This window comes from Rhinopithecus roxellana, chromosome 10, assembly GCF_007565055.1.
Source record: "Rhinopithecus roxellana isolate Shanxi Qingling chromosome 10, ASM756505v1, whole genome shotgun sequence".
In the NCBI taxonomy this organism is placed as follows: domain Eukaryota; kingdom Metazoa; phylum Chordata; class Mammalia; order Primates; family Cercopithecidae; genus Rhinopithecus; species Rhinopithecus roxellana.
The window spans coordinates 2,993,182-3,011,575 of record NC_044558.1 but is presented as its reverse complement, the minus strand read 5'-3'; the positions used below and the strand labels follow the sequence as shown (position 1 = coordinate 3,011,575).

The window sequence follows — 18,394 nt, the reverse complement described above, 5'->3', positions numbered from 1 at the left end:
CGGCCACTGCACTCTAGCCTGGGCGACAGAGCGAGACTCCGTCTCAAAAAAAAAAAAAAAAGTATCCAAGCAATAACAGCTACAGCCATAGAAATAGGAAGGGATCATTGTGAAAAATGTCAGAAAGATGCTGAAGGAAAAATGCTGGCTGTTGGTCTGTTAACTGGATGTGGGTGAGCATCAAAGGGACAGACATGCATTAAATTGGGATGTACCAGATGCAGGCACATAATAATATATCCCCTATATTATAATACAATAGCTGACACGTCCTCCAGATTTACTCTGTACTGGACATAGTGGCAAAGGACTTAACGTGCAATATCTCATTTAAATTCTCACAATAACCTATGAGCTATAGGGACAAATGTGGAAACTCCGTGCAGAGAGGTTTAGTAATTTGCCAAAACTCATACCTAAGTGAAGAGAAAAAGAAGATGGAAGCCTGAGGAAATAGTCAAGTCAGGGGTAGTAGTTTTTAAAATATTATTATCCTTTAGATCGTAGAGATTCAATTTAGGAGCGAAGCAGAGCTGAAGAACTGACCAAAGTATAAGACACAGGGAGAAACGGCCAGAGCGGGTTTCTGGAGGATGTGGGAGGAGATGGGAAGTGCCCAAAGGCCCCGAGAGAAGGCAGTGCTAGCGGCTGCCATCTGCCCAGTGATGTCCAAGCACATGGCCGAGAGCTTAAAGAGAACAAGATGGAACACGTAACATTTGTTCGTGGAGAAAGATGTAAAAATGCCACCTCTGCCCCTCCCTTGTCTGCCCATCGTAGGTGATTAAGGAAGTTCAGGAGTTTTACAAGGATACCTACAACAAGCTGAAAACCAAGGAGGAGCCCCAGCGGGAGACGCTGAAAGCCATCCACTATGCGGTATGTTGCCTTGGCAAGGCACCCTCCTGTCTCACTCCGGACGGTGTCTGCGCACAGGGGTGCTGACCGTACCAGACCAGTGCACACATTCTCATCATCTTTTTAAAATGTGTTTCTCTCATCCCCATCCCTGCCTTCTCGCTGTAGTTGAACTGCTGTGGTTTGGCTGGGGGCGTGGAGCAGTTTATCTCAGACATCTGCCCCAAGAAGGACGGATTTGAAACCTTCACCGTGAAGGTAAACTCAGAGCAAGATCCTGGTGCCCCTGCGGCATTACTGTGGGCAAACCCTGCAAGCATAAAAGTGACAGCAGCCCAGGGCTGCTTCAGAAAGACCCGGTCTGCCTGTGAAAGGGTGCCAGGGCACCCATCTCTTTCTCCCCTACTTGGGGCCCTCTGTTTACCGAAGGGCAATAAAACAAAGGCCAGACCAGGGGAATGACAAGTGCTCTGGCACCGCCCACTGCTGCCAGCCTGGAAGCTGTCAAGGGCAGGCGTGCTTCTGAGTCTTGGACTCCCACTCTGACTTTGTCAGTGGCTCCTGTCTGTAAGCCGGAGTTCATGACCAGCTCCAGAATAGTAAAAAGTGACCTTACAACCGTATCAGAAATAGGCCCCCAAGCAGGGCCTGTCCCTCCTCCTTCCCTGATGTCCTGCCCAAATTTTTAGCATCCATTAGCATAGCCATCCCTTTGTTCCCCTCTCCATCCACCAGCCAGAACTTCTCTTATCCCTGAACACCCCTGTCCCCAGCCCACCCTCTGCCCACCAGTTCTCCCGGGTGAGACGGGTGCCGTGGGAGGAAGGAGGTGCCCCGGGAGCAAGGACTGTGTGTGACCCAGGTCTTGGTTTGTCTCCCCAAGTCCTGTCCTGATGCCATCAAAGAGGTCTTCGACAACAAATTCCACATCATCGGTGCGGTGGGCATCGGCATTGCCGTGGTCATGGTGAGTGGCGGGACGTCGCCCCGGGACGGAGACTGAGGAGTTCACACTGATTCAGCCCATGCTCTGCCCAGACACTGCCGCAGTCTGTGCATTTGTCAGCTCACTTTGTCCTCATGCCTTTAGCATTTCCATTTTACCACTAGGGAATGGAGAGACAGAGAGGCCGACGTTCTGATCAAAGCCTCTCACCTCCTGAGTGGAGTATCTGAGGTTTCCCCTGGGTTTCTTCAGAGTTGATTCTCTCAGCCATTAAGGTTCAGGGCACATGGGCAGCAGTGCTGGCACAGCTCGTCCTCAGAGCATGTCTCCTCACGCACCTGTTGTTCTTCTCCCTAAGAAAGTAGTTCACTAGAGGCTACCGGCATGGGAATTATTCCATTTCCTGAAGAGTCTCTGAAAATGGGCAGCCAGAAGGAGGTCTCCTGCTAATCAGCCCCTAGAAACCAACAAGGGCCAACCAGGTTCCTTGGGGTCATGTCCTCTCTCCCCATGAGGGAAAGCCCCAGACAGAACATGGTCCTCGCTGGGATGGCCTTGGCTCCCTGAGTCTTCCCCCACCCCTGCCCGCTTCTGCCCCCTTGCCAGACTGCCCCCAAAGAGAGAATCGCCTCCTTTCTCTGGCATCTAAGAAAGGCATGAAGTACCTTTCAGCAAAAGATACAATAATACCTTCTTTCTTTTCTTTTTTTCTTTTTTTGAGACGAAGTTTCACTCTTGTTGCCCCGGCTGGAATGCAATGGCGTGATCTCGACTCACTGCAACCTCCGCCTCCCAGGTTCAAGCAATTATCCAGCCCCAGCCTCAGCCTCCCGAGTAGCTGGGACTGCAGGCGTGTGCCACCACGCCCAGCTAATTATTTTTAGTAGAGATGGGGTTTTACCATGTTGGTCAGGCTGGTCTTGACCTCCTGATTTCAGGTGATCTGCCCACCTTGGCCTCCCAAAGTGCTGGGATTACAGGCGTGAGCCACTGTACCCAGCCAAGATATAACAATACCTTTTAAAATAGAATATTAGGCTGGGCACGGTGGCTCACGCCTGTAATCCCAGCGCTTTGGGAGGCCAAGGCGGGCAGATCACAAGGTCAGGAAATTGAGACCATCCTGGCTAACATGGTGAAACTCTGTCTCTACTAAAAAACACAAAAAAATTAGCTGGGCGTGATGGCAGGCACCTGTAGTCCCAGCTACTCAGGAGGCTGAGGCAGGAGAATGGTGTGAACCCGGGAGGTCCAGCTTGCAGTGAGCTGAGATCGCGCCACTGCACTCCAGCCTGGGGGACAGAGCGAGACTCCATCTCAAAATAAAAATAAGGCCAGGCGCTGTGGCTCACGCTTGTAATCCCAGCACTTTGGGAGGCTGAGATGGGCGGATCACGAGGTCAGGAGATCAAGACCATCCTGGATAACACGGTGAAACCCCGTCTCTACTACAAATACAAAAATTAGCCAGGCGTGGTGGCGGGCGCCTGTAGTCCCAGCTACACAGATGCTGAGGCAGGAGAATGGCGTGAACCCGGGAGGCGGAGCTTGCAGTGAGTGGAGATTGCACCACTGCACTCCAGCCTGGGCTACAGAGCGAGACTCCATCTCAAAAAAATAAATAAATAAAATAATAATAATAATAAAATAGAATATTAACACTTTGGGAGGCCGAGGCAGGCAGGTCGCACCACTGCATTCTAGCCTAAGCAACAGAGCAAGACTCCGTCTCAAAAAAAAAAAAAAGAATATTAAATACACACAGAGACAAGCGCAAAAGTACTAACCTGTATGAACTGTAGGAAAACCTGGAATTTGAGCATTAAATTTGGCTCTGAGCTTCCTTGTCCCACCCTGAAAGTTCCCAAGGAAACTGCTTGTGCACCTGACTGCCAACCCCCCAGATTCCTCACGTCCCGCATCCTTCTTATTATCTGGCCTGCATCTCTCCTGCTTTGGTACCTTCTGACTCGTTTGGCCTCCTGGATGCCATTCTCCTTGTCATTTGTCTTGGACTGGGTGACCCATGTCCTGCCTTTCCCTCAGCCTGCCTTCACATCAAACCACCCTGATCCTCATGTTTCTTTCTATCTCCCAGATATTTGGCATGATCTTCAGTATGATCTTGTGCTGTGCTATCCGCAGGAACCGCGAGATGGTCTAGAGTCAGCTTACATCCCTGAGCAGGAAAGTTTACCCATGAAGATTGTTGGGATTTGTTTGTTTTGTTTGTTGTTTGGTTTTTGTTTTTGTTTTTGGTTTTTTTTGCCACTAATTTTAGTATCCATTCTGCACTTCTAGATAAAAGCTAAAGTTATTTTATGTTTGTCTTTTAATGCTTCATTCAATATTGACATTTGTAGTTGAGCAGGGGGTTTGGTTTGCTTTGGTTTATATTTTTTCAGTTGTTTGTTTTTGCTTGTTATATTAAGCAGAAATCCTGCAATGAAAGGTACTATATTTGCTAGACTCTAGACAAGATATTGTATATAAAGAATTTTTTTGTCTTTAAATAGATACAAATGTCTATCGACTTTAATCAAGTTGTAACTTATATTGAAGACAATTTGATACATAATAAAAAATTATGACAATGTCCTGGACTGGTTTTAGTTTCCTTTAATTATTTTGAGAGCTATTTGGTTTGCAAATGTCTTTCAACTGCCATTAACTCCACCTGCATTTATATGAGAAGTAGTTTGGGAAGTTGCTCACCCCAGTTTGTTTACTAATGAAGAAATCTAGATGTGGAGAGATTAAGGGATTCTGATCCAGAGTCACACAGGTGTTAACAGAGGAGTCAGCACCAGCAGCTGGTCCCCAGACGCTCATTCAGCAGTGTGACACGTATATCTTGGGGACATGACAGTACACGTCACACCATGGTGGCAGGAACTTTGTTTTATTCATGGCCTAGCCCCTAGTTTCTGGTGCATAGTAGCGCTCAGTATTTTTTATCAGTTAATATTTGTTGGTTGAATGAATAAATGAGTGTGTACCCATCAGGGTTTCATCAGAGAAGCAGAACCACTAAGAGGTACTTGTTTGAAGAGATTTGTTGTGGGAATTTGACCTTACACAGTCACTGGCACTGGGGCTGCTTAAGCAGGCTCTGCAGACAACTGGGAAGGACAGACGGATGTAACGTAAGGGAGGACAAGCCCAAGCGGGAGCCCTTGAAGGCAGACACATCCGTCTGTGTCAGGTCTTTTTTTTTTTTTTGAGACAGGGTCTCGCTCTGTTGCCCAGGCTGGAATGTCATGGCCCAATCTCAGCTCTCTGTAGCCTCCCAAGTAGCTGGGACTATAGGCATGAGCCACCACACCCGGTTAAGGTTTGTATTTTTTGTAGAGAAGGGTTTTGTCATGTTGCCCAGCCTGGTCTTGAACTCCTGGTCTCAAGCTATCCACCCGCCTTGGCCTCTCAAAGTGCTGGGATTACAAGCGTGAGCCACTGCACCTGGCCCTGTGTCAGTTCCTGCCTCTGCTCAGATGAGCCAGCAGAGAAGCCACAATTCGTGTGAGCTGTGAAATGACCGCTGCTTCACTTCCCACCTCCAAACCTTCCACAAGTTTCTCCTCTGTGCTCTACTCTTAACCGGAAACACACGGGAAGAGAATTCTGGGAAGTGTGGTTCAGCTTACCCCAGGTGGACAGATCACAAAGCCACCGCTGCATGGGAGGTGTGGTCCGTGCTCAGACTGCACTGTCATGGGCAATTCGGAGGCAAGCAGGCAATAATGGCAGAGTGGGCTGAACAGGAGAAAGGTGAAGTGCAGAGGCATAAGAAACCGATTTTTATGTTCCATTCCTTAATTCCATTTGGGTTCCTCCTTAACACTATAAAAAGAAAAACAGGAAAGAAGGATCGCAATGTCCCCGAATGCCATTACGTTCAAACATCAGAACACCAAAGTTGATAGCAGCGTTATTCACAATAGCCAAAAGGTGCCAACTCAACTGTCCATCAACAGATAAATGAACAAACAATATGTGGCATATCCATATGATGGAATAGAATTCCACCTTAAATCTGCAACATGGATGAACCTTGAGTACGCTATGCTCATTGAAACAAGCTAGACACAAAAGAACAAATATTCTACAATTCCCTTGATAGGAGGTACCTAGAATTGGTAAATTTATAAAGAAAGTAGATTAAAAGTAACCAGAGGCTAGGGAGAAGGGAAAATAGGGAGTTATGGTATAATGAGTACAGAGTTTCTGTTTGGGATAATGAAGACTTCTAGAAATAGATGGTGGTGATTGTTGCAAAACTTTGTTAATATACTTAGTGCCACTACATTGTATGCTTAAAAACTGTTAATATGGGCTGAGCACGGTGGCTCACACCTGTAATCCCAGCACTTTGGGAGGTTTAGGTGGGAGGATTGTTTGAGCCCAGTTCAAGACCAACCTGGGCAAAATAGTGAGACTCCATCTCTTAAAAAAAAACAACTGGCTGGGCATGGTGGTGCACACCTGTGGTCCCAGCTACTTGGGATGCTGAGTTGGGAGGATCACCTGAGCCTGGGAGGTCAAGGCTGCAGTGAACCATGATCTCACCACTGCACTCCAGCTGAAGCAACAGAGCGAGATGCTGTCTCAAAAAAGGAACAAAAAAAGGGTCAGAGTGGTAAATTGATTATTATATATATTTTACTACACACACAAAAATAGCTGGGTTGGCATTGTTGAGTGTCCTTGCTGCTCTGTGGCCCTAGGTCCCTTGTTAATCTAAGGGCTGACTACTGTTCTGGTTGTGGAAATAACAGGTCAACCATTCATTTTATTTTATTTTATTACTTTTGGGAGATGTAGTCTCGCTCTGTTGCCGAGGCTGGAGTGCGGTGGCACGATCTCGGCTCACTGCAACCTCCGCCTCCCGGGTTCAAGCCATTCTCATGCCTCAGCTTCCCAAGTAGCCGGGACTACAGGCACTCACCACTACGCCCAGCTAACTTTCCTATTTTTAGTAGAGACAGGTTTTCCCATGTTGGCCAGGCTGGTCTCGAACTCCTGACCTCATGATCCACCCACCTCGGCCTCCCAAAGTGCTGGGATTACAGGCATGAGCCACCACGCCTGGCCAACCATTCATTTTATGTAGGAGTGGAGGAGACCCCTGAGGAGTTCTAACATCAGCCCTGCGTGTAGTCGCCAGCTCCTTCTAGAGAAAGCAGGTCTCAGAGGCTACACGCACTTTCCACGCTGCTGCTTTGCTGAAGGGTGAGTTAGTGTGGAATAGACCTCGGCTCCTTAAATCCCGGAACACCTCAGAGCTATCCATATCCTGCCTTTCTGTTTGTTGTTAGTAACGTAAGGACAAATGGGCCAGCTTAGGCAAAAGTGAGCAATTAACCCAAGAATGAAAATGGTTGAGCCTTAGGAAGATTCTGGAAACATGGACTAGGAACTCCTACAGCTCTCCATTGCTGTGCTACTATATTTTGTTCTCCAAGGAGACCAACTTTGCTACTCAGTCCTCATGGGGTCGGGAAAGGGCTGCTCCCCCAGCTCCCCAGCTTACACAGAGACAACCTCCATTAGCCCCACTTGAAGTTTTAGGAGAGAAAAATTTGACCCAGTTTGAGTCAAATGTCTACCTCTGTCTCTTCAGCTAGCAGCGGGCAGGGAGGGGTGTGTGGAGTAAAGACCTCGGCCACCCTCTGTGACCTATTACTGGGCCTAGCGCCAGAAGACAAGGGATCATTGAAAGCTGGCAGACATCCCAAAAGGAGCGGGCTGTCCACACCCTCAATCAGGCCTAAACGAGCCTCCCCTGACTCTTGGCGGACAGGGCCAGGTGTAGCTCTGCAGTTAAGGGAAAACCAGGACGGCCTGCTGCTCTCGGCTCCTGAAGGACCTTGGAACAAAGGCCTTTAGGAAGTTTAGGTCACAAAAAGGCAACAGACACTGCCAAAAGCAACAACTGCTTTGGGTCCAGAAAGAATCTCCTTTGAGCATAAGAGAAGCAGTTGTATGGAGGTGTTGGCCTCTTGCCTCAACTGTAAAAAGCAGCCCAGGGGCAACAAATTTGAATCAAAGCAGCTGGATTTAGTAAAAGGATATTACTTTACCAGTGTCCTCAAGGACTTAAAGTGCTTTAATATCCATAAACCCCCTGGACTCTCCTCCCAAGGCCCTACTTTCCAAACCTATGTCCTCTGGATGGAGTTGAGTGACCAAAGGTGGGACCAAGACTCCACATGGATCCAGGGGCTCATTCCATAATGCTGTCATTTCCTAGAGTCCTCCAGGTGTACAGGGAATCGTTTCACTGACAGGTAGACCAGGATATCTCATAAGCTTCTTGGGCACAAGATGAAGCAGTATGGGTGGAATTCCAGCACAATTAGGCATATCCGTGGTTGGATGAACACAATCATACAAAGGGGAGAGGTCTCTACCTGTGCAGCCCTGCCATGTTCCTTCCTGGTCAACGTTTTAAATGATAACTTGGAATACTACTAAATACAGCCAGGTGCAGGATCACGCCTGTAATCCCAGCACTTTGCGAGGCTGGATCACTTGAGGTCAGGAGTTCAAGACCAGCCTGACCAACATAGTGAAACCCCATCTCTACTGAAAGTACAAAAAATTAGCCAGGCATGGTGGCGGGCACCTGTAATCCCAGCTACTTGGGAGGCTGAAGCAGGAGAATCGCTTGTACCCGGGAGGTGGAGGTTGCAAGGGGCCAAGATCGCACCACCACTGCACTCCAGCCTGGGCAATAGAGTAAGATTCCGTCTCAAAAAAAAAAAAAAAGAAAGAAAAAAGAAAAAAACAGGCTCACGCCTGTAATCCCAACACTTTGGGAGGCCGAGGTGGGCGGATCGTGAAGTCAGGAGATGGAGATCATCCTGGCCAACATGGTGAAACCCCATCTCTGCTAAAAATACAAAAATTAGCTGATCGTGGTGGCACATGTCTGTAATCCCAGCTACTCGGGAGGCTGAGGCAGGAGAATCGCTTAAAACCAGGGAGGTGGAGGTTGCAGTGAGCCGAGATCACACCACCACACTTTAGCCTGGTGACAGATAGACTCAGTCTCAAAAAGAAAAAATAAAAGACTTTTACTAAATACTGTATTATTATATGTATATTTCACAAGGCTCTGAGAAATACCCAGTAATTTGAGTAACAGAAGTATAATTCAAAGAGATCTCCCAGACTGGAATAATAGAATATGACATCCAAAGGATATATCTCAACAGGAATAAGTAAACAAAATCAAGCAATCCATACAATATGTTTAGCAGCCCTTGGTCCTTACCACAGCACTTTAAGTTAGCTGGGCAAGCATATATTTGACTGGTTAGATAACAGGGTTTTTCTCATATGTTAAGTCTGGAGAGAATTAGAAGCGTTGATTTAGCAGCTCCGCTCTGTGGAAGATGGCATCTCTGTAATTCTCTTGGCTTGTACCCCACCGTCATAAGGTAGCTGCTGTAGCTCCAGCCATTTCTACATTCACAGCTAGAGGTAGGGGAAAAACAACTGCTAGCCACAATGATCTCTTCTATCTAAAATGCAAAAGCTTTCCCTGGCAATCTGGAAGTCAACTCACATTTGTACATCACTGACTAGAAATCTGTCACGTGGCTACTCATAGCTCTAAGGGAGACAGAAAATATGAGCATTTAGATTTCTTTTCAGTCTATAGTGAAGTTTGGAAAATGACAAGTGAGTTAAAGATATTGTATTCCATTTTACATTTGGAGAAAACATACGGTTGAGAGAAGTTAAATATTTGCCCCAATATCATATAGTTAATAGGCTGAATACAGGCTTGAATCCAGGACTATCTCTCAGTTTCACTGCATATTTCACACAGGGCTGCCTTCCAGGATTAATAGCACAGGAGGAAACTTGACAGGAACATCCTGGAACATCTTTTGAGTGGAAGAACCCATTATATAAACGCAGAAGGAAGAAAAAATTTCATTTGAAAAAAGATGTGGAAATTTAGCTTACCACAAACTTAATAGAAGCCAAAACTATGAAGAGAGGATGCATCCAGAGAGGTGTCCAGGTGGAGACGATTGAGCCACAGATGTGACAGTCAGGCCCTAGAGGAATATGGTGCTGTGTTCTGGGGCCATTCCTCAAGAAGAAAGGTGATCATCTACAGAGAGCTGGAGAGGACAGAACTTTTTTTGGGGGTGGTGGGGGCCTGCCTAAAAACCTTGTCACCCAAGAGGAGAGTGAAGCACCAGGGTGTTGTAGCCTGGGGGAGGGGTCATCCAACAACACAACTGTCTTGGTTTTCAAATATCTTAATGGCCATAAGATGAACCAGAACGTATGTTGTCCCAGAGGCCAGAATGAGAACTGATGGGCAGAACTCTCGGGTAAGATTTTGGCTGAACATAAAGGAATCCCCTTTAAACCAGGGGTGGCCAGCAGAAAAAAGGCTCCCCATGAGTGGAGAGCCCCAGGACATAGAGGGGGCTCCAGGAGAAGCTACAGAGATGTCCTACATCCATTGGAACTTGATGCCCTCCATCTCTAGGAGCTTATAAAAATGTGGGTCTGCAAGCAAATACCCAAGGAAGCAGCTCTCTTCTCCTCTATATTCATTTATGGGGTGGGCGTAAGGGAAGGAACTCTAGTAAAAGTTAAGTAATAGGAAGAGTGAACATTTTTATGGGCAACCCCAAAATATTTCCAAATAATATTTTATCTCTGAAATTTTTGCCTTTTTTTTTTCGCCATGGTTGGGCTCTTTAAGATGCAAGAAAGAGAGCATTCAAACCTTTAAATGAGGTTGGTGGAAGGATATTCATCATCTCAACAGCCATGCTACCACTTAGGAGTTTGTGCACTTTCTTTCCTTTTTTTGAGACGGAGTCTCGCTCTGTCGCCCAGGCTGGAGTGCAGTGGCCGGATCTCAGCTCACTGCAAGCTCCGCCTCCCGGGTTTACGCCATTCTCCTGCCTCAGCCTCCCGAGTAGCTGGGACTACAGGCGCCCGCCACCTCGCCCGGCTAGATTTTTGTATTTTTTTTTTTAGTAGAGACGGGGTTTCACCGTGTTAGCCAGGATGGTCTCGATCTCCTCACCTCGTGATCCGCCCGTCTCGGCCTCCCAGTTTCTGCAGTTTCTAAACTGAACTCTGCAGAGACCTGAGACAGTAGCTCACGGCAGATCTGCATCTGGCATCTGCCCCAGCACCTCCGCTTCTCTCTGCGTCTCACAGGCAAGCTCCTTTAGCAGGAAGGATCTAAGCAGGTAGTTTGTTCCCTTCCAATAAGACGCAGCCTTATTGGCACCCCTTGCCGGAACACTACCAATCCCTGGTCTAATTGCCTGTGGCCAGGGAACAGCATTGATGTTCGTGATGCTCCATGACCTTCCAAGCACAAAAATGTAGGCACAAAGAACGCCCTGGGACACCTTTCTGATTCAAGCTGACTGGCCCAAGGACTGCCTGGGACGGCTATCCTCACTGAGCTCACAAGGTAGTGTGTGTGTGTGTGTGTGTGTGTGTTTGTTTTGAGACAGAGTTTCGCTCTTGTTGCCCAGGCTGGAGTGCAATGGCACGATCTCGGCTCACCGCAACCTCCGCTTCCCGGGTTCAAGCAATTCTCCTGCCTCAGCCTCTGGAGTAGCTGGGATTATAGGCACCCGTCACCACCTCCCGCTAATTTTCTATTTGTCATGCGCGTCCGTGTGAAGAGACCACCAAACAGGCTTTGTGTGAGCAACATGGCTGTTTATTTCACTTGGGCGCAGGCGGGCTGAGTCCGAAAAAGGAGTCAGGGAAGGGAGATAAGGGTGGGGCCGTTTTATAGGATTTGGGTGGGTAAAGGAAAATTACAGTCAAAGGGGGGTTGTTCTCTGGCGGGCAGGAGTGGGGGTTACAAGGTGCTCAGTGGGGGAGCTTTTTGAGCCGGGATGAGCCAGGAAAAGGAATTTCACAAGATAATGTCATCGCTTAAGGCAAGGACCGGCCATTTTCACTTCTTTTAAGGCCCAGCAGGACATTTGCACTTCTTTTGTGATTCTTCAGTTACTTCAGGCCATCTGGGCGTATATGTGCAAGTCACAGGGGATGTGATGGCTTGGCTTGGGCTCAGAGGCCTGACAGTATTTTTAGAAGAGACGGGGTTTCTCCATGTTGGTGAGGCTGGTCTTGAACTCCTGACCTCAGGTGATCTGCCCGCCTCAGCCTTCCAAAGTGCTGGGATTACAAGCATGAGCCACCATGTCGGCCCACACGGTAGTTGCTTTTTTTTTTTTTGAGACGATATCTCACTCTGTCGCCCAGGCTGGAGTGCAGTGGCTCGATCTCGGCCCAGTGCAAGCTCCGCCTCCCAGGTTCATGCCATTCTCCTGCCTCACCCTCCCCAGTAGCTGGGACTACAGGCGCCCGCCACTATGCCTGGCTAATATTTTGTATTTTTAGTAGATACGGGGTTTCACCATGTTAGCCAGGATGGTCTTGATCTCCTGACCTTGTGATCCACCCGCCTCGGCCTGCGAAAGTGCTGGGATTACAGACGTGAGCCACCACAACGGCCCCCACACGGTAGTTTTTATACCCTAAGGGGCTTTGGTGTCTCAGAGTAAATAGTCCTGACATTCTTGTCAAACAGCACATGATGAGAGGTGTTTTTCTTAATCGTTCTCCTTAAATTGACCACACTCCAAAAGAGGTAAGACTGTGTGTGAGGCTCTTTGAGAAACAGGTTACGAAGAGGGTCTGTGAGCCAGACGTGTAGAAAGTCAAGTGGCAGAATCAGCTGCAGGTTCACGGGTCCCAAGCCAGGCATCATTAGAGTCAAAGGACTTCATTCCTCCAATCTGAGCTCTCTCCTGTTCCCTTCAGCCGTGATTTGAACCCACCCAGGGATAAGGGGGCCCGGGGCGGCTTCCACCCTACCCACCTTCAGTCTTCGGCCGCCTTGGTGAGGCCAGAGCATCTAATGTAATTGTCTTCACTCAAGCCTTGGCCATCAGACCCCTGGAGAGCTAATTTGATTTCTTTCCTTTTAAATTAGATTTCCCCAAACCATCTGCTTCCACTGTGGAAATGCAGGCAGGATCAGCTCCCCCCCACCTGCTGCCCGCCGAGACGGAGTCTTGCTCTGTCGCCCAGGCTGGAGTGCAGTGGCATGATCTCAGCTCACTGCAACCTCCGCCTCCTGGGTTCAAACGATTCTCCTGCCTCAGCCTCCCATAGTGCTAGGATTACAGGCGTGAGCCACTGCACCCGGCCTTTTTTTTTTTTGAGAGGGAGTCTTGCTTTGTCCTTTAGGCTGGAGTGCAATGGCACAATCTTGGCTCACTGCAGCCTCCGCCTCCCGGGTTCAAGGGATTCTCCTGCCTCAGCCTCCCGAGTAGTTGGGATTACAGGCATGTGCCACTACGCCCGTCTAATTTTTTTGTATTTTTAGTAGAGACAGGGTTTCACCGTGTTAGCCAGGATGGTCTCCATCTCCTGACCTCGTGATCCGCCCGCCTCGGCCTTCCAAAGTGCAGGGATTACAGGCGTGAGCCACCGCGCCCGGCCGAGATGATACAACTCTGATTAAGGTTTATGATAAAGTTACAGCTTTAAGACTGCACTAAAACTGATGACATTTCTGAAGCTTCTGACCAAAAATGTGGAGCACATAAAAGAAAGTCAGTTAAGGTTAAGAAGCATTAGAGGTGGGCACAGCGGCTCACACCTGTAATCCCAATTTTTTTTTTTGAGACGGAGTCTTGTTCTGTCACCCTGGAACACAGTGGCACAATCTTGGCTCACCACAACCTCTGCCTCCCGGGTTCAAGCAATTCTCCTGCCTCAGTCTCCTGCATAGCTGAGATTACAGGTGTGCGCCACCACACCCAGCTAATTTTTTGTATTTTTGGTAGAGACAGGGTTTTGCCATGTTGGCCAGGCTGGTCTCGAACTCCTGACCTCAAGTGATCCACCCACCTCAGCCCAAAGTCCTGGGATTACAGACATAAGCCACTGCACCCGACCCTGATCCACTTTTCTTAATCTTTTCTTAAAAGAGTTATCAGTGATGAAGCAAATGAGCAGGAGAATGAAGATGAAATGCAAAGATGGTATTCAGCAAATTAAAGTTAGGAATCCCCTGAATCTCTTGGAAACAAGAGAGCTGGTTTCCTGAGTATTTGCTTGGAGACCCACATTTCTCTAAGCTCTTGGAGATAGAAAGCACATAGGAGTTCAAGTCCCCATCAGTGCTGGAATCAGCAACACCTTATCTCTAGCTTCTCCAGGAGCCCTCATTGGCATGGATACTTCTCCATCACAATGCCCTGATGTTGAAGGAGACTCAAGGGAACTACTAACTCTTCTGCCACGCACCCTGCCCCAGCCAGACCTAGAAAAACCTAGACCCAAATTCAGTGGCCACCACCATTTTATATCATGCTGCCCTTCATTTCCCCCCTTTCGTTTCCTTCTGGACCAGCATGGAGTCCCCATCACCTCCCATGTTCCCAGATCCTCCTGCAGATACCAAAGTGTTGGAAGGTGTAATAGTCGTTTGGTCATGAATGACACCTTGACCACTCTCTGGGTTTAAAGCAAGTACAGAGAAAGAAGGTAACAGCACTTCAGTTATTTCAGATCTCTCTCTCCCAATGAGAGGAATATGTTTTCAGCTCTGGTTGACACAAGCAAATGTTTCATCATTTTCTCTATAATAAGAGTTAGCTATTACATCTAGTATAATTTATATCTCCTTTCAATTGTAGTAGGCTGGAAATTGTTGAATAACCAGTGTATAAACACAGTGTAAGCCAAGAAAACAGAATCCAAAACACGTATTTCATCACAGAGAATTTAATGTAGGAAACTGGTTAAGCAAGTATTGAAAAAAATCACTAAGAGAATGAAGAAGTAAGGCAGAAATCATAGCCAGGGAAAACAGCTGCCAGCCCTGGGGCAGCGGGACAGAAGGAAGAGATGGGATTATCTGATCCTAGAAGCCCAGAGGAGGGGCTCTGCAGAGTTGGGGCTCAGACCGGAGGAGGGGTTATATCCCAGCTGTTGCTGGTGACTCTGGGGGCTGTGGAGAGGCGACTCTTAAAAAACTTTCCCGAGGTGAGCAAGCAAGAAAGGAAAAGCTGGCCACCCCCTCTTCCCCACAGCCTGGCTCCTCCCAGCAGAGGGAAAGTTGTCATAACTTGAATATAATCGGAATCTTTGACAGTTACCTACAATTGAGCGTCATCATTCTAGAATTAAGACTGTGTTTTTGGCTGGGCGCGATGGCTCAAGCCTGTAATCCCAGCACTTTGGGAGGCCGAGACGGGCGGATCACGAGGTCAGGAGATCGAGACCATCCTGGCTAATACGGTGAAACCCTGTCTCTACTTAAAAATACAAAAAAAAAAAAAAAACTAGCCGGGTGACGAGGCGGGCGCCTGTAGTCCCAGCTACTCGAGAGACTGAGGCAGGAGAATGGTGTAAACCTGGGAGGCGGAGCTTGCAGTGAGCTGAGATCCGGCCACTGCACTCCAGCCTGGGTGGCAGAGCAAGACTCCGTCTCAAAAAAAAAAAAAAGACTGTGTTTTGCAGTTTGAAGTCACTGTGGGACTTCACCCTAAAAGGGATCAGGAAAGTCTGGGACTGGTCACACGTCTATCTTGAGCCAGGGAACAACTACCCCCATTGACCACAATTTAGGAATAACGTGAGAAAAAAGAAAGGTGCTTCAAGATTGCCACCCACTAACCCTGCTTGTTCCACCTACTGGGTGCAAATACAGCGTGCTTGGCACATAGGAAACACACAATACATGGCATTTTTCCTATGGAATCCTACTGACTGAAACGTAAGAGTGTTGAACTCCACCTCACCAAAAGATTACAAAATCCTCAGGTTCCAGTGTGCCGGGAGCAGGGTTGTCCGAAAGTGACTCTGGGAGCTCACTCTGGGTTGCATGCACGAAGAGCTCACTGGGATCCGGGATTCCCCTTCTCCGAGTGGGAGGAGCCACCCCAAGCTCAGCTTCCCACAGGGAATTGCAGCATTCCTTGGTCCTGGAGTCTCCAGCGCCTGGGCTTGTTCTGGCAGCTGTCACCAGTTAGCACTCAAATCCAGACTGCCTGGCCCCAAGCAGTCTGTGGGCCCTTCCCTTAATAAGGCTACTTTCATATTCGCCCTGCAAATAAATGCCAGGGTCCCTTCTCTGGAACATGCCAACTGTCTTGCTGACCCTTGCTGGACCTGTACATTTTCCCTCCTCTTACTCCACCTCCTCAGAAATAAACACAAGGTCTTCTTTTACCCATGCCATTGAACATCATGGTATTTATCCTCATCCTTAATGCTCTACAGGTGGTGACCCAGATAGAGCCTGTCTTGCACAACGGTTCCAAGTTAACTCCGGGGAACACGTGACAAGGGTAGATTGACTCAGACACCCAAAGCCCCTATATTTGGGTCTCTTTCTACCCAACTTTATAGACTCCTTCACACCAAATGCAGATGTTACCCCAACTGGATCTCCTTTGGATCAGTTTTTTTTGTTTGTTTGTTTTGTTTTTTTTTGAGATGGAGTCTCGCCCTGTCACCTAGGCTGGAGTGCAGTGGTGCGATCTCTGCTCACTGCAACCTCCGCCTCCCGTATTCAAGCAATTCTCCTGCCTCAGCCTCCTGAGTAGCTGGTACTACAGGCGCCGCCACCACGCCCAGCTGATTTTTTGTATTTTTAATAGAGATGGGGTTTCACCGTGTTGGCCAGAATGGTCTCAATCTCCTGACCTCGTGATCTGCCTGTCTCCACCTCCCAAAGTGCTGTGGCTACAGGCATGAGCCACCGTGCCCAGCCAGGATATCTTGTATTAAACACTAGGACTCCTGGGCTTGTCTGCTCTAGCAGCCGGCATTGCACCCCTCATTGCAACCCATTGCTACTTTGCTTGGCATTCTATGGCCATCTGATGCTGCATGTTACATGAGGATGCTTTGGGTGACAAGCATCAGAAGCCCAAAGTCAGACTTTTTTTTTTTTTTTTGAGACAGGGTCTGGCTCTGTCACCCAGGCTGGAGTGCAGTGGCGAAATCACAGCTCACTGCAGACTCCTTCTCCCAGGCTCAAGTGATCCTCCCACTTCACCCTCCTGAGTAGTTGGGACTACAGGCATGTGCCACCACGTCCGGGTAGTTTTCTTGTGTGTGGGTATTTTTTTGTAGAGGTGGAGTTTCACCGTGTTGCCCAGGCTCATCTCGAACTCTTGGGCTCAAGTGATCCACCCACCTTGGCCTTCCAAAGTGCTGGGATTACTGGCATGAGCCACTGCACCCAGCCCAAACATTTTTAAGCAATAAGGAACTTCTATCACATACAGGAAGGTCAGAGGAGGGGGAGTTCCATGGTTGGCCATCCTTGGCACATTGGCTTTTGCCCTGGTGTTTATCCCTTCAAAGACACAAGGTGGCTACCACAACTCAAGGCTTCATGTCATCACGGTATCTATGTCTAAGGCTGAAAGAGAAAATGTTCCTTCAGTGTGTCTCTTTTTTAAGAACATGAGCCAGGTGCAGTGGTTCACACCTGTAATTCCAGCACTTTGGGAGGCTGAGGCAGATCACCTGAGGTCAGGTGTTCAAGACCAGCTTGGCCAACATGGTAAAACCCCGTCTCTACTAAAAATACAAAAATTAGCCAGGCATGGTGGCACGTGCCTATAATCCCAGCTACTTGGGAGGCTAAGGCAGGAGAATGGCTTGAACCTGGGAGGCAGAGGTTGCAGTGAGCTAAGATCACGCCACTGCACTCCAGCCCGGGCGGCAGAGTAAGACTCTCTCTCTCAAAAAAAAGAAAAGAATATGAAAAACATCCCCAGAATTCCCGCAGAAGACATCTCCTTACATCCCATTGGCCAGATATGATCACATGCCCATTCTTCAACCAAGACAAGTAGGGTGGAAGGAATTACCACAGCCGGTCAGGCGAAGCAGCACTCATTCCCCCACGCCCAGGGTTGGGAGGGTCCTGCCTCACCTGGAGCACATGGCCTCCAGACACCCGGAGTCAAGTGGGACATAGCAACTTAGTGGCCCTAACACTGTGAACCAGACTCATCTGTCTCCCACATTGTCCTTTTATCATCTCAACCTGTGAAAGGTATAGACTGCTAGGCCTCCAGATTTGTATTTTGAAGATTTTATAGGGGGAGGGTTGGAAAGTGAGCGACATTTTACCAGGCACTAAAACCCAGGAGTCAATAAATAATTGCAACAAGCTGATTCTTACTTCGTGCTCCAAGACCTCTGTTCTTTCCTGCATTGTGACGCAGGACTCAGTGTTGGCATTTGTGAAATGCAGATAACCTATCTAATCTCTAAGGTCTCAGTCCTCTGGTTGTAATCTCCTGAGGCCAGGAGCTGGGTCTTCAGGTCTTCACTTTCTCTCTATGTCTCCAACACAGCTCTGGGGGCAGGGTTGACCTGCAGTGTGGACAGTAGCCATTCAAGAGTTTTAACATTTTCAGGCTGGGCACAGTGGCTCATGCCTGTAATCCCAACACTTTGGGAGGCCGAGACAGGCAGATCGCGACCAGCCTGGCCAACATGGTGAAACCCCGTCTCTACTAAGAAAATACAAAAATTAGCCGG

At 48.2% G+C, this 18,394-nt stretch overlaps 1 protein-coding gene across 2 annotated transcripts in view; it reads left to right on the top strand.

The window, feature by feature from the left end:
• CD9 (CD9 molecule) overlaps positions 1 to 4,407 on the top strand; it is a 40,611-nt gene extending 36,204 nt beyond the window's left edge. For both annotated transcript variants that reach the window (XM_010385966.2, XM_030938897.1), the window contains exons 5-8: positions 781 to 879; positions 1,027 to 1,116; positions 1,742 to 1,825; positions 3,903 to 4,407. In XM_010385966.2, coding sequence (XP_010384268.1) covers positions 781 to 879; positions 1,027 to 1,116; positions 1,742 to 1,825; positions 3,903 to 3,968 — 339 coding nt within the window. In that variant the 3' untranslated portion in view covers positions 3,969 to 4,407. The remainder of the gene's footprint in view (positions 1 to 780; positions 880 to 1,026; positions 1,117 to 1,741; positions 1,826 to 3,902) is intronic.
• Positions 4,408 to 18,394: the final 13,987 nt, after the last annotated feature.